The sequence below is a fragment of the Gymnoscopelus braueri genome, assembly GCF_963280865.1.
Source record: "Gymnoscopelus braueri genome assembly, chromosome: 15".
Lineage (NCBI taxonomy): Eukaryota > Metazoa > Chordata > Actinopteri > Myctophiformes > Myctophidae > Gymnoscopelus > Gymnoscopelus braueri.
This window is the reverse complement of record NC_137620.1, coordinates 15,536,738-15,552,506: the sequence shown is the minus strand read 5'-3', so window position 1 is coordinate 15,552,506 and position 15,769 is coordinate 15,536,738. Positions and strand designations below refer to the sequence as shown.

Sequence of the window (15,769 nt, the reverse complement as noted above, 5' to 3'; positions counted from 1 at the left end):
CAAGCTCACAATGCGTCGCATCGTGACACATTGTGAGCTTGTAGAACTGCTTTTTTCATAAGATTTTTATACAATTTATACATTTTGAAAATGTGCTGCATAACTTTCTACTTTGGCACTTTAAGTACATTTTGATACCAATACTTTTGTACTTCTACTCAAGTAAATTCTGAATTTATGACATTAACTTGTAACAGAGTATTTCTACATAACATTGATTCTTTTAGTTAAGTAAAAAAATGTAGTACTTTTTCCACCACTGGTGTGTGCGTGTGCTAGAGTGCGTGCGTGCAATTTTAATGATCAGAGTGCTTCTCAAATCATTGATGTTTTTTTCTCCCACTCTCCATCAGCTCCGTTCAACTGCCCAATGTGACCATTTACTTGGGTCGCCACACCCAGGAATCAACAAACCCCAATGAGGTGAACAGGACGGTCACACAGATCATTCGCCATCCTGACTACAATCAGCTAGCGTATGAAGACAGCGACATCGTCCTACTGAAGCTCTCCAGCCCCGTCGCCTTCACTCCTTACATTCGCCCGGTCTGTCTGGCAGCAGCGAACAGCACCTTCTACAATGGAACCATGAGCTGGGCGACTGGCTGGGGGAATGTAGATTCTGGAGGTGAGTTAGACAGATCTGGAATCGGAGTAAGAAGAAGTGCATATTATGTTCCGCCGTAATCTGAAGATTCACCTCTTCAGACCGTAGGGCCCTTAGCACTTTCCGTAGCAATTGACCTAGCATGGCAGGCTTATGCAAAGGCTAAAATGTAATTTAGATAGCATGTTATGTAGACAGATGCCAGGTCATTTGTAGACCTGGCATCCTATAGTATGTACAGATAATTGATTTTTTCGCTCTGACGGCCGATCTACACCAGACTTTTCAAAGCGAGCGTATGTGTGGTTTGTTTAGATCCAATTGATTATCAATGATACCGGCTACACCAGGCGCGCGGATATGCGAGTCCCCCATACGCAGACTTTTAAAATAGGACTGGATCTAAAAGTGTGCGTGTGAGCATGTGCGCGTGTGTGCGTTGTGTGCGAAAATTCTCTGGTGTAGATCGGCCGTGAATTAAGAGCGTCTGCTAAATGCCTAAATTGTAAATTGTAAATTGTTGAGCCACGTTGCCACTGCCAGAGAATCGGAGATCTCCACCTACCAATACTGTATGTCTGTGGACTGAAACGCTAGTGCGCTCTGCTCTATTGGCTCCGACGTTGGAGCCAAGCCAGGAAAGTAAAGGTACTTCCGGGTGCTTCATGCGCTTGTGAGCACTTTCATTGAAATGAATAGGTGGGGGGCGGGGCAGTCCGCTCTCTAGATATATTATAACTGGGTTTAAGCGGTCATGCAAATGACCACTATGTAGTCATGCAAATGACTCCTTTCTTTGTGTCTTCCATTAGTTCCCCTGGACTCTCCCCAGATCCTTCAGGAAGTCGATGTGACGGTCGTGGGAAACAACAGGTGTAACTGCTCCCATGACATCACGGACAACATGATGTGCACCGGTCGCAACCGTGGAGAAAATGGCTTTTGTGAGGTGACAGATCCTACTCACTCTCTCTCTCTCTCTCTCTCTCTCTCTCTCTCTCAAAAAAAAGTATTAACCCATTAACACCTGAGAATTTAGAAGACATTTTTAGAATTGGCGTAACAGTTTTCTGAAAATACTCGTCAGTGGTCACTTCCATGTCAGTGGTTCTCAAACTTTTTCAGGTCAAGGACCCCCAAAATTATATGTACGCCTATTTGGCCACAGACTCCTATCTCAAAATATTTTGTTCCAGCGACCCCCAGCAGCAAAGATTTTAGTTAAAAATGTTTTTTTTTAAAAAGCCAAAGTATAAAATAAAATCAACCAATGTACAGGGGTGCAATGCTCATGGGACGACCTAGCACGGCGTGCAGGAACCTATTTGACCAGGAGCACGCGCAGGCACACGCATAGATTTAAAATGACTTTAAATTCACACCTCTACAAAGTTTACAAAGGCTCCCGACTCACACCAGGTACATTAACATAGGAATGAGCCCGATGCATATCAATTGTCCATTGTGTGACCTGTAGTGTAGGTGTTAAGCAACGTGCGCGTCATGTCATTAAATTACAGCGCAAGCACATCCCAAATGAGCATAGCAACACTGCCAATGTACTATATATAGCTAAAATCTAAAATGACACAGATGCTTTCCCGGTTGTAATGGGTTAAACTTATAACTAATATACCATGTAAAAACTACAATAAAATCAACAATCTCTCTTCCTCAGTTTGACTCTGGCGGTGCGTTGGTGAGCCGCATGATCCACAACGGCACAATCCGCTGGGTCCAGTCTGGAGTCGTGAGCTTCCCCGACTGTGCCCGGCCCAGCTCCCCAGGAGTCTACGCTCGCGTGTCACGCTTCCAGAACTGGATCAACAGCCACATCAATGTCACCGCTGACCAACCAGGCTTCGTCACGTTTACCTCCAACGGCAGCAACACTGACGAGGGTTTTGAGTGTCCAACACGACCACCACCACCACCCATGACTACACCACCACGACCACCCATGACTACACCAACACGACCACCCATGACTACACCACCACGACCACCCATGACTAAACCACCACGACCACCCATGACTAAACCACCACGACCACCCATGACTAAACCACCAGGACCACCCATGACTAAACCACCAGGACCACCCATGACTAAACCACCACGACCACCCATGACTAAACCACCAGGACCACCCATGACTAAACCACCACGACCACCCATGACTAAACCACCAGGACCACCCATGACTAAACCACCACGACCACCCATGACCACATATCTACCATGGCCACCCATGACTACATATCCACCCATGACTTCACTACCACTACCCGTTAGACCCTGTGAGAGTCTATTTTGTGGTGGCCCGAACACCATCCATTTCTCCTACTTCACTTATATCTTAACGCTTGGGCTGATTCTGTACAGCATGGCTAGTTTTGCATATTAAGGGCTTTTCGAGGCACCAAGTTGCCCACAGGAAACCTGTCTTTACATTTTTTTGTGTGTGGTTTCTGTTGCTTAAAGCCCCATAGTGTGATATGTGACCTATACTGATACAGAGGTGTTAATGACTTAGCCTGGTAAACCCTCCCTCCGGAAATCTCATTTCCATTTGATTCCAGGAGTGAGTCTGGCCTGATCGCCCATTCTGCAATAGTGGCTGTGGGCTGGAGTTGGGCGGGAGTAATACCGTTGACTGACAACCCCTTCAGCCAATGATCGTTTTTCCCCTTCAGCCAATTGCAGTGCATTTTTACCGCCTCCGCGACTAATGTGACGCAACGGGACTTTTGAGATGGCCATGCCCAAAATAGGTTGCCTTATTCTGCCGGTTCTCTGATTATTTTTTTAAAATAGGCTCTGTCATGATTAATTGACCACATATATGAAGTTAAACAACTAAATTCGATCCAAACGATATCTTATAAGTAAATTCCGTGCCTCAAAAAAGAAGTTTGAGAGCTTTTTGAAGTTCTAAAACAGCGGAGAAAACTGCCCACAGAAACAATGGCTGCCGTTCGTGTTTGGTCGGCTGCACTCAGGCTGCACTCGGGTCCATTCGGGCTCACTCGAACTCGCCACCTGATTGGCCAACTTTTGCTGTCAATCACAGAACGATGAGCGACGACGCTGATAGGCTCGTTTTTTTGGTAATGCGCTAGAAACGCCCATACAAGCCTTCAGGCCAGACTCACTCCTGGAATCAAATGGAAATAAGATTTCCGGAGGGAGGGTTTACCAGGCTATTAATGACTGAGGCTGATGCCAAAGTGTCTCTTTTTCTCACCCTCATAATGGTAAAAAAAAATGTAAGTCAAAGGGAGAATTACATGTAAGACAAAATATGTAGTTTATCTTTTAAAGTGCCCTTGTGGTTTTTGCTATGTGGGAAAGACCAAAAGATAATTGAAAACCAGAATTACGGAGCACAAGAGTAATATTAGAAATAAAGATGAGAAGTCTCCAGTTGCCAGGCACTATAATATGGTTAAACATGTATACACTAAGATTTCAAGGTTTAAAAGTAGTCAACCCACTGAGAAGAGGTGGGGACAGAGACCGGGTTCTATTACAAAGGGAGGCTTACTGGATTCATGCATTAAATACAGAGTTCCCTAAGGGATTGAATGAAGAATTATTATTTAATTGTTTTTTATGAAATGTTTTCTATTAATTGTTTGTTCTGATTGTGGAGTTTGTGGAAACTTTAAGAATATTTTTACTAAACAAATACTATGTGTAATGCTTAATGTAAACATGAATAGCACAATGAATTAAGTGAATTGTATTCACCAATGAGAATCAGCTGTACACTATCGCATAGCTATATATGTCACATCCTGTTTGATGTATTCTCGTTTGAAACGCTGAGGAAGGCCGACGTGCCGAAACGCGCCCGTTTCTCTAGATAGACCTGTTCGCCCTTAAAGAATAAATCAAGAATATAACTGAAGAGAGTGCGGATGTTCCTTTATTATATGTATTATCAAGAATCTGCACCCAGTTAATCTCAAGAGACTACTCCTCAAGATCCCCTTGAGTAGAGCACGCCTTCTCCTGACGGTAGTATCCGGGTAGGAGAGTTGTCTTCATTGATGCCAAAGTGTACCATGGTAGCATGGTCGCAGCAGACACAGTCCTAGGTGTTGCAGAGCAGTTATTGGATGGTTGAATGTTGCTGAACCATTAATGCCTGTTGTCAATACATAAATAAGGTTTTTAGGTGTGCAACGGTTCACAAAATTCACGGTTCGGTTCGATTTTCCTGTGTCACGGTTCGATACAAAAAAATAATAATCTTTTAACTTTGAACAATACCCAACTTCTAGGGCAGTGGTGCTCAAAATGGGGGTCCTTGAGGGGGTCCCTAGCTAAAATTATTTAACCACTTTAACCCCTATACATACTGTGGCTATTTGAAAAATCAAACAAATATTAACTTTTTCATTGCACATTCTGTTGCCGGTAAAAAAAAAGCACTGTAGAAGCTATTTCACTTTCACTATTAAGGATGTTGAGTTAAGAAAAACAAGCGCTCCTCATCCGCCAACACTCCACTGAATGTGGAGTGGTGTTGTTGTGAATGGATATGGTGCATCAGCTTAATATGTTGGTGTGGAAACTCAACAAATTTCAGTTCATTCGGAACAGGGCCGTTCGGTTCGGTACAGGGCCGTTCAGTTTGGTACAGCAGTGGTTCTCAACCTGTGGGTCGAGACCCCCAGGGGGGTCCCCACATGATTGTGGAGGGGTCCCTCAACTCAACTTCTACAATTTCAAGTGCTTATCAAGGTGGGGGGTCCCCAGTTCAAATATGATTATTTTGGGGGGGTCACTGCCTGAAAAGGTTGAGAACCACTGTGGTACAGGGCAATTCGGTTCGGTACTTTACACCCCTAATATGTGTGTGTGTGTGTGTGTGTGTGTGTGTGTGTGTGTGTGTGTGTGTGTGTGTGTGTGTGTGTGTGTGTGTGTGTGTGTGTGTGTGTGTGTGTGTGTGTGTGTGTGTGTGTGTGTGTAATATATATATATATATATATATATATATATATATATATATATATATATATATATATATAATTTACTTTTAATTTAATTACGTATTTTCAGCCTCACCCCAAAACAACTGCCTTGAGAATCGAACTTTATCATTACATTTTGTACAATGCAGCTTTAACATGAGGGAATTATATTCACTCTAGGTCTGGGGGACAAAGGTGTATTGCTTAGATTCCAATTGTACCTAACTAAACAAATGATTCTTAACTTTGTATCTTATTATGAAATGTTGAATGAAATGCTAAACTATCAAAGTTTTTCTTTTACTCCAAGGTCCATTTGTACTTATATGTCTTATATGAAATCTCTGTGCACAGAAAGGAAGCACAAACTTATGTAATTACAATATTTCAGCTTAAAAAATAAAAAATGTGAGTGGACATTCAACTTTATGTGATTTGATTGGTTGGGGGCAACCACATGGTTACAGCCAGGTAAACAAAATACTCAACTTGAGTACTTCAGTCAAAGTATAGATACTCCTAGTCAAATATTACTCAACAAAAGAAAATTGGTCAGTATTCAAAAGTACAAAATTAATTGCTTTTATTTAAAAAATTAGGAGAGACTAAAGGCAGGTACACATTGCAGGACCTTAAAGTGCTCGGGGGGTTATCTGATCGTTAAGCATTACACACTGCAGGAGTTTATTTCTTGAAATCGGCTGTCATAATATCGTTGTGGTCTTCACAACAGGATTGATCCCCGACAAGGGCTGACACACTGTAGGATAGTTCACTAGGATGCTATCTCCAGAGTCAGACCCAATACATACATTTGTGTTTATTCCAATTCATTTTAATCGACGTATCCCGTGATATGCCTCTCTCCCTCTCCCCCCTCTCTCGCTCTTTCTCTCGCTCTCTCTCTCTCCCTATCTCTCTCTCTCCCTCTATCGCAGTCAAGTGCGCAGAAGCCGTCAGTGACAGCGTTGCCATGTCCGCTTATTATAAGCGACTTTGGGCTTGTTTTTCTGTAGAGTTGCTTGTAAATATTGGTTGTTGCGGGGTGCATTTTTTGGGCTTATTTGTGTAGTTGCTTATTTGGCCTTGTTTCCTAATGTTGTTTAAACCAGTGGTTTAAACAACACATAATATGTATTTGTCCGCAGACCCCCCTTCTGTAAATATGTTGTGCCATCACTGACCCCCATACAAGATTTGTGTGGATTTGGAAAATATTCCACAATTTTCTCAAGATTTTTATTTGAAAATAGCTGCGACGCGTTGTGAGCTTGTAGATCGGCTATTTTCAAATATCCAATGTATTTGTAAATAGGTTTAAAGTGCTCAAGTGGCCTTTTCTTGGGCTTGTTTTCATAGACCTGGTTGCTTATTTCTCTCGCAACATCTGGCAACGCTGTTCATAACAGCGTGCACATGCTGCACACTCACACACACACACACACACACACACACACACACAGAGCTCGCTCTTGCTCTCACTCTCTGTCTGTCTGTCTCTCTCTCTCTCTCTCTCTGTACAATTCCTCTAAAATAAACAGCCCACCACCAGGCTCGCTCACTCTCTCATTTTGTTTTATAATGTTAACTTAATACAGGACTGGACGGTAATATTGCGGTAGGGACTGTTTGTTGTGGTCAGATCCAGCGACGCTCCCCTGGCCACGGTGGCTGTAATGTGCTCTCATTGGCTGTAGCGTGGATCTCCTCGCAGACCCTTTCATAATGTATGATACTGTCCGATCTCCTGTCTGGGACAGAGCTGAATATCTAACATGGTAGTTATCTGAAAACGGTCGGAAAGCCGTCGCAGAGCGGATAATCGCGGCCACATCGTCTCGCGGAACCTTTCACACAGAGCGAGCATTATCTCGCAGATCAAAGGCCGATCTGCGTCAGATCGGGAGGTTTTGTCGGCGAGCGCCAAAAAATGTCGGCGACAGCAATCTCGGACCCAATCTCCTGCAGTGTGTACGGGCCTCACAAGCTCTTTTTCTTTGTTCTTTGTTTCAAGTGACAATAAACTTCAGGGTGCTGGTTTACAATGAAGCCAAAATGTTCCTATACTACTGAAGAAACCCCTAACGTAAACCCCTGACCATAAAGAAAGCCACAAAATACAATTTACTAACCTACTTACCTAAAATAATAAAAAACAGGAACAAACAAGGAACTGGATAAACCAAACGTACCAAACACCCCTACATAGTGATTAATCAAGTGTTGACAAAGAATGAATTCAAAATATAAACACAACTGAAGGACTCAAAGTTAACGAATGGCAAAACTAAACAGAAAGGTTACTAAGGCTGGCGGACAAGAGGGCTTGAGTCTCTGCTGCTGTTAAGCTGCCAGGCCCCAACACTGTCAAGGCATAATGAAGGCTTTATAGATGAGGACCCAAAACTACAGCCAATCACGGCTAGGGCATGGAGGGAATCGACGAATGAGGAGTAGGGAATGATTCCCCATGGGCAGAGGCTGGACCTGTCAATCTGCAACACTGCCTGCTTTCAATGAGCCACTTCACACTCATACCATCAATTAGCGCCACACCCAACTCTCCACCATTCGCACAGCACACCATTCTCCAACTTATAAGGAACACAAGGAAGAAACAATATAACACAAGATACAAACATATTCCAACCAATCATAAATATACCCAAATAAATCCAATTATAAAATAATAATAATAATGATAACAATAAATAAAAATATAAAATACGGCTGGCCGTAACCTGGCTACTCTAATTTTAACAACTCTAAATTGGTCTCTCTATGGCTTCCCTCATATCACTAGTCTCCTTATTGCTCAGATGCTGAGTTTTGATGGACGGCCATGTCTATAGGCAGTGCCTGGGTGGTATGATGCATCTCCAAGGTCATTGTCTCCGCCAGGCCGAAAGGCATGGCGAGAGAGTATGTTTTACCCCCCGTCCATCCGTCCGCGTGTGTGTGTGTGTGTGTGTCCGTCCGTCCGTGTGTCCGTCTGTGAACAGCTAATCTCCGACACCGTTGGCCCGCTCGCTCCGAAACTGTGCACACACACTCCCTGGATGCCAATTCAGAACCTCTGCCCCAAATTTTTCACATAGCCCTGTTATAGCTCCACCAGGAGGGCGATTTGTGCAAAACCCATTTACTCCTACAGATTTTATCCAAACGTCATACAAATCGGTACACATTATCTCTATAGTCATGTGATCAACACGGATCTGTCCGATTTTCCATATTCCATCCTCATTGGCTAAGGTTGGCTTCCAAAGTTTGCAGGATTGGTCCGTTTTGAACAAAATGCCTCAAATCATGAACGCAGCTTGCGATTTCAGTGAAATTTCACATGCACATTCCCACTGGGCCGAGGAAGAAATGGCACCCTTTTCACATTGGCCTGTTATAGCGCCACCAGCAGGTCTAATTTTAGCAAAACACATTTTTGGAACAAAAGCCTCAAATCATGAATGCAGTGTCTGATTGCCGTGAAAAGCCTAAGAAGAAATGACACCCCTTTCACATTGGCCTATTATAGCGCCACCAGGAGGCCACAATAACGTACCTGACCTGGCGGAGACCTGTGCTCCGAGGAGCACTTTTTCTAGTTTTCACATCTTTCCCTGAGAATCACAGTCTGACCAATGCTACTTAAACTTAGGGGGTGTTCATTTTCCATTCTAAGCAATATCACATATTTAAGTTTCTGTCAGACTTTTTATATAAAATTGTACACACAACCCAAAATCTCTACCATTTCTAATGCAGACGTGCGTGCGTGCGTGTCAACTATTCAATCCACTGGAAAGTTGTCAAATCTAAATCTGAGATTTACACCCAACCACCCACCCCCACCCCCACCCCCACCCCCACCCCCACCCCCACACACACACACACACACACACACACACACACACACACACACACACACACACACACACGCACACACACGCACATGCACACACGCTCCCCCCAAGATCACACACATAACAAGCCCTGGGTATGCAGCATGCAATGAGATTTACTTGGTGGGTTCATTGGTCTTGAGATGCAGGCTGACTGGTGATCGCATGGCTACACAACACGCTGTCTCCCAGGAGAGCCCCATAAAAGGCTCTGAATCAGCCTCTTCTCTAAGAGGTCAGCCCTGAGGCTCAGAGCATATTATTACACTGCTAAAACACCATGGTTATTTAAAGCTCATGTGAGTGGACTCGCCTGACTTAAAACCACCAACACCCTTGCTTACCATGCACGACACTGTGACTTGTATTAACAACTTGAACCCTAGAGTACCGATTCGGAGGGGAGCATTCGCCCCAAAATAGCATAATATTAACTATTGTTGGCACAGATATTTGTAGAGGGAGAAAAGTGCACGGACGGACGGACAGGCACATGGATGGTCTTCAGCCTTCTGGCTTGACAAAGATAATTAAAACAATAAAATCTTCAGCATTGCTATACAGTATTATCTTTTTTTTTTGAGGAACCAGAGCAGATGATCAGTCCTACTATTATTCCCTATCAATCCAACCTTCCTCTAATTTAAATGTTTATTCAGAAGAGCAGAACATTTGGGAGGAAAAACAACTAGAAAGAAATAATTAATTTGTGTGTGGTAGGTGCATCTGCTCTCTCTCTCCCCTTGCTGTTGACAAAGCTGCTATTGTGTGAACATCCAAAACAATGGAGGCAGGAGACCGCTAGGCCAGCCATTAGGAATTATGAACAATGGGGGGGAGGATTTTCTAAATTGGTCTTGGCCTTTTAGTAGGGTAGGCAGGGTTCGATTTGTAGGGGGGGATGCCAGTGAAAATCCATGGGTCTGCTTTTGAGTTTGTGTGTTTGTTTTGGGGGGGCGCTCGGTGGTGCAGGGGTAAAGTACCTGCCCACCTCCACGGAGTCTAGGGGATTGAACCCATCGCGGTGCCTCCAGTTTGGCTGAGCATCTACACGAACACAATTGACCCATGTTCAGGGATAGGAAGGGAAGCCGGGCAGGGAGGAAGAGATTTGGCACTGCACATACTCCTATACGGGCTGGGGCAGCACCTGTCAGCAGGGAATGTTTGAGCTGGAAGAGTGGGACAAAGGCTCTACTTCGTCCCAGTGAGGGTTCAAACATTAAACGAGATGTAGACGAAGGTCTAAATGATCGAAATGAGGCAGCAATAAACTGGAAGTTTGTAACCGATGTCAGTAGTGTTGTGTGTGGGACTCTTCAGTGTTACTTTGTCTTCCACACACGTATACCCAAAACTAGTTTTGCAGGTATGTGACTTTCTGCATACTTTAGGGGAAGAACAAAGTACCCTTTTCTATCATATTGCAGAATATCTGCAGGAAAATTGGTCGAATCTTACAGACTTTGGATCACAGAAGCCTCTAGACACTTTGACAAACTTTCACCAAGTGAATGTCTGAACAGAAAAAGATCTAAAGGACTTGAATCTATAGTTACCTGCTGTATCCAATATCCGCCAATCAGAAGATACATTGAGAAGCTATTGAGGAGGTAATAAAAAGGGTGCTTAATCATTTAAGTGTCTGAAACAAAAGTGCTCTAGGAAGGCACTATGAAGAAAAAGGTAAGAAGTCCAATCACATTGGAGAAAAGTTTTTTTTCCTCCCTTGAACCTTTAACGGTGGGCTGTCAGGCTACATTTTAATCCAGTGTTTTGTTAGTTTCATGGTGTGGCGGTGGAAAGGAATGAAAGAGGACACGGTTGCTATTTGTGTCTGTCCCTTAATTTCCTTTATTCACTGGACACTGTTGCCTGAATATAACTACTCTGTTTTCATCCCTATGTTATTGTATTCTGTGATCATTCCCTCTTTACTAGTTGCTTATTTGGGCTTGCTTCCCCATTTTTTTAATTATTATTTAAAACAGTGGTTCTCAAATATTTTCATGTCATGGACCCCCAAATGAATGAATAATTATTGTCCCTAACCCCCATCTGAAAATGCCCCGTGTCAGATTTGCGTTGTTAGAATGTTTTAAAAATCTTCCAAATATTCAAAAATAATTAATTCAAAATGTTTTGAAAATAGCAGATCTACAAGCTCACAATAGCCTGGAAACTAGACAAATCTGCCAGTGCAAGAAAAAAGAAATTTGCCCTGGGCTTGTTTTCCTAGACTTTTGCGTATTCTCTCCTAAATCTGACACACGCACGCACACACTTTAATTTGTAGCTACTTCATGCTGACTGCCGGTAAAAGTGTACAAATGTTTGGCAGAAATCACTTTGCTTTTACAGTTAATAAAGAATTCATAATAATCATAATAAACTGGGTGTGAAACCCTTAGGGTAAATATCTCAAAGTAACGGCAACAATTTTCTGAGGCAAATTGAGTTCAGATAATTGGGTCAAAAACTCCAAATGAACTGCAAGTGAACCTCAGCATCTGGTGATGACAACAAGCAGAGAGCAGTCTTGTAACACACCCAAGAATGTGTTCTGAAAAGTGAAAGCTGACATCCCGGCTCCAAAAAGGCCCCAAAAATGGCACATTCATTCAGGGCATTTTCTACGCCTGACAGATGGTTCACTCTGGCTATAGAGTTCCGGGAAGAAGGTCCTATGTTTCAACGGCTGCCCGGGGATTGAGTTATTGAATGTTAGTTAGCTATGATATCACGCTGTCTGGCTGTGGACAGAACTGAAGGGAACATGAGAGGAGTTACTACTGCAACAACTACTGTACTAGAGCTGGGCCGTGTGTGTGTGCATGTGTGTGTGTGTGTGTGTGTGTGTGTGTGTGTGTGTGTGTGTGTGTGTGTGTGTGTGTGTGTGTGTGTGTGTGTGTGTGTGTGTGTGTGTGTGTGTGTGTGTGTGTGTGTGTGTGTGTGTGCGTGTGTGCCGTTAAAGGTTAAAGGGAGGAACAAATGTCGTTCTCCAATGTGATTGCACTTTAAAAGTGAATACTTTTAAACAAGAATTTCAGGTTTTGTTTCAGACACTGTAGTGATTAAGCACCCTTTATTTCTTCCTGTGCGTGCGTGCGTGCGTGCGTGCGTGCGTGCGTGCGTGCGTGCGTGCGTGCGTGCGTGTAAATGGATGAAGGTGTGCTGTACAGGAACATTATCCCTCCTATGTTTTAACACACTTTCCTTGTAGAGGTGAATGTTAAAGGGTCGCAGCCCAATTTACGGTACACCTAATTAGACATAATAAGGCGTAATTAGAAATAAAGTGTTTGTATTTAGAATTCATATGTTTTTTTATTAGACAGAAACAAACGCAATTATACCCACATTATACACAATTACCCCCACGTTTTGTGCTAATTAGAAATCGAATGAAATGTAACAAGGCATAATTAAACAAATATGTTTTCTTTGATTAGACAGAAAGAAACACAGTCACCATACATACCAAGTACCATACAGGTGTCATTACGTCACATTGTTCATTCACTGCTGTACATAAATCAAGACCAGTGGTTCCCAAGTGGCTATTTTTACATGGATACAGGTTTGTCTTGATATTTTGACTTGCCCATTGGTGTGCCTCAGGCACAAAAAGATTGAATACCACTAATCTAAAGCAATATGTCCTTAAATTGCTTTCTCTATCATATGCTTACATTTGCTCCACAGAATGTATAGGTGCACTAGGAAATTATCCCATTTAGACCTGGAAAGCCTTTACCGTCGCCTTGCTAAAATAATGGCCTATGTCATTTATTTTATTTTATTCAGAAAACTGAAAAAAACAACTTAACCAAAACAAACTATATGATATTTCTTAATCATTTCACCCAAAAGGTTTATAGCAATATAACTATTGACATACAAATAATGCTGTCTGTCAGTTATGTAACATAAGAGGATTAAATGACTTAGGCCAATTTGCGTTTTGACTTATAGGCAATTGTACACCTGACTTGGGCAAAATTATTAATGGAGTTAGTGACTTACTCCAGACTTAAGCATCAATCATTTTTTGCCCAAGTCACATTTTCTTTGACTTATAGGCAACATAAAATGGCCTAGGTCACAATCTTGAGATAGGCCTTTATTCTACTGGGGTGGGAACAGCATGATCCTTTTCAATAAGGATATATTTTACTAGAGGTGGCCAGTGTCATGAAGAGCTGATTTAGGCAAAAATATACATTTCCTCAAAAAATGTTGTATGCCATTTTCTTTAGGAAAGTGACGATACGTTGTCATACCTTTAAATCCGGGAAAACATCTGTGTCATTTTAGTTGTTACTATATATATCTTTGCTGTCGGACAGAAACATCTTATGTCGATATTCTAGTCGACATAAGATGTTTTTTTGAAAATGTATGCCCTATACTTGATCATCCTGCAGCGTCACACAAAAGTATCAAAAGTAGCAGATCCGCAAGCTCGTAACGCGGCGCGAAGCACACTACGTGATTTCATACACACCTCATATCGGAACAAGCTGTAAGCTTTTTTTTTGCGTTATCCTTTTGATTATGCTGGGTCAGATGAACGTTATTGTGACATAATGTTTAATTCATGATCAATGAAAATATCAATCAATCAATCAATCATTACTAAATCTCCTAGATCTACTCTACCACTGTTTACACTTACAGTAGACACACACAGTTTGTTGACAGGGACAATCTCTGGAGGAGAATTCAAAATGTCACTTGTAGCTGACAGGATAATGCATGTGTCGACACTATTCGACACTACATAATCAGCGGCCACCGGTTCTGACTGGAGACCTGTGTTGCATGTCCTTCCCCCTGTGTGTGTGTGTGTGTGTGTGTGTGTGTGTGTGTGTGTGTGTGTGTGTGTGTGTGTGTGTGTGTGTGTGTGTGTGTGTGTGTGTGTGTGTGTGCATGTGAAGTCAAGTCAGTTTATTTATGTTACACACATTTTTAAAACAACCAGAACTTCCCAAAGAAAGTAACATACTGTGCAGTTAAGGCAAGTGGAATCAGTAAGTCCACTATCGCCCCCTAAAGGCCACAGGCTGTTCCTTAAACACAACTGGATATTGGCCAAAGGGTAGCGCCAGTGGTGGACAGTAACAAACTACATTTACTTGAGTACTGTACTCTACAGTTGAGTATTTGTATTTTTTTGCATACTTGACTTTCACTCCACTACAAATACTGCACTTTTCAGGAAGGGGAATAATACATTATGAACCAAAAAAAATCTTATTTTCTATCAATTACATACCCCATGAAGCATTGAATTCAAGGAGATGTTTTTATCGCATTCCTAAGTCAATAATTTGATAACCACCGGTCTCTCCGCTAGGAGATAAAAACCAAAACATCTCCATGAATTCAATGCTTCATGGGGTGTATAATTGATAGAAAAGAAGATCTGTTTTTGGGTGAACTAGTCCTTTAAGCCCTATTTCAAATGTAACGAAAATAGCACATCTACAAGCTCACAACCCATCGCATCACAACACAACACATTGTGAGCTTAGATTTGTTTTGCTAGATATTTTTGCTATTGTATTGAAAACATTATAACAGTATTAATTATTATTGATTATTGATTGAAATATATGATTATTATTATTGTTGTTTTTTTTGCTGTTTGTTGCTGTTATGAAATTTAAAAAAAAAGAAAGTAATTTTTATTTAATATTTCTTCAAAATCGCTTATTTTATTATAATAGATATAATACAATTGGTTACCCCGATTAGTTGATTTCACCCTAAAACATCATAATGGATGTGAATACATGTGTCATGGTGTCTGTACAATGTTACATACTGTAGATGGCAGTATGGAGAGAGAAAGAGAGGGAAAGAGAGAGAGAGAGAGAGAGAGGGAGAACTGGACAAAATGTCGAGGGAGGATGGAAGTGTGTGTGTGTGTGTGTGTGTGTGTGTGTGTGTGTGTGTGTGTGTGTGTGTGTGTGTGTGTGTGTGTGTGTGTGTGTGTGTGTGTGTGTGTGTGTGTGTGTGTGTGTGTGTGTGTGTGTGTGTGCGTGCGTGCGTGCGTGCGTGCGTGCGTGCGTGCGTGCGTGCGTGCGTGCGTGCGTGCGTGCGTGCGTGCGTGCGTGCGTGCGTGCGTGCGTGCGTGCGTGCGTGCGTGCGTGCGTGCGTGCGTGCGTGCGTGCGTGCGTTATAAAACGTAACTTGTAAAAGCTTAATCTATAAGCTATAAAGGAAAAGAGGGAGAGAGAGAGAGAGAGAGAGTATTTTTGAATAGCTAACGCTAA

At 42.4% G+C, this 15,769-nt stretch overlaps 2 protein-coding genes across 2 annotated transcripts in view; both read left to right on the top strand.

Annotated features, from left to right (window-relative positions):
- Positions 1-3,107, top strand: part of LOC308101291 (prostasin-like) — a gene marked incomplete at its 5' end in the record, with an annotated part of 4,673 nt that extends 1,566 nt beyond the window's left edge. Inside the window, 3 exons of the mRNA XM_080450712.1 lie at positions 354-654; positions 1,420-1,556; positions 2,286-3,107. Of these exons, the coding sequence (XP_080306838.1) occupies positions 354-654; positions 1,420-1,461 (343 nt within the window). The 3' untranslated portion in view covers positions 1,462-1,556; positions 2,286-3,107. The remainder of the gene's footprint in view (positions 1-353; positions 655-1,419; positions 1,557-2,285) is intronic.
- Positions 1-15,769, top strand: part of LOC308101286 (serine protease 27-like) — a 44,709-nt gene that overhangs the window by 3,900 nt on the left and 25,040 nt on the right. The window lies entirely within an intron of this gene.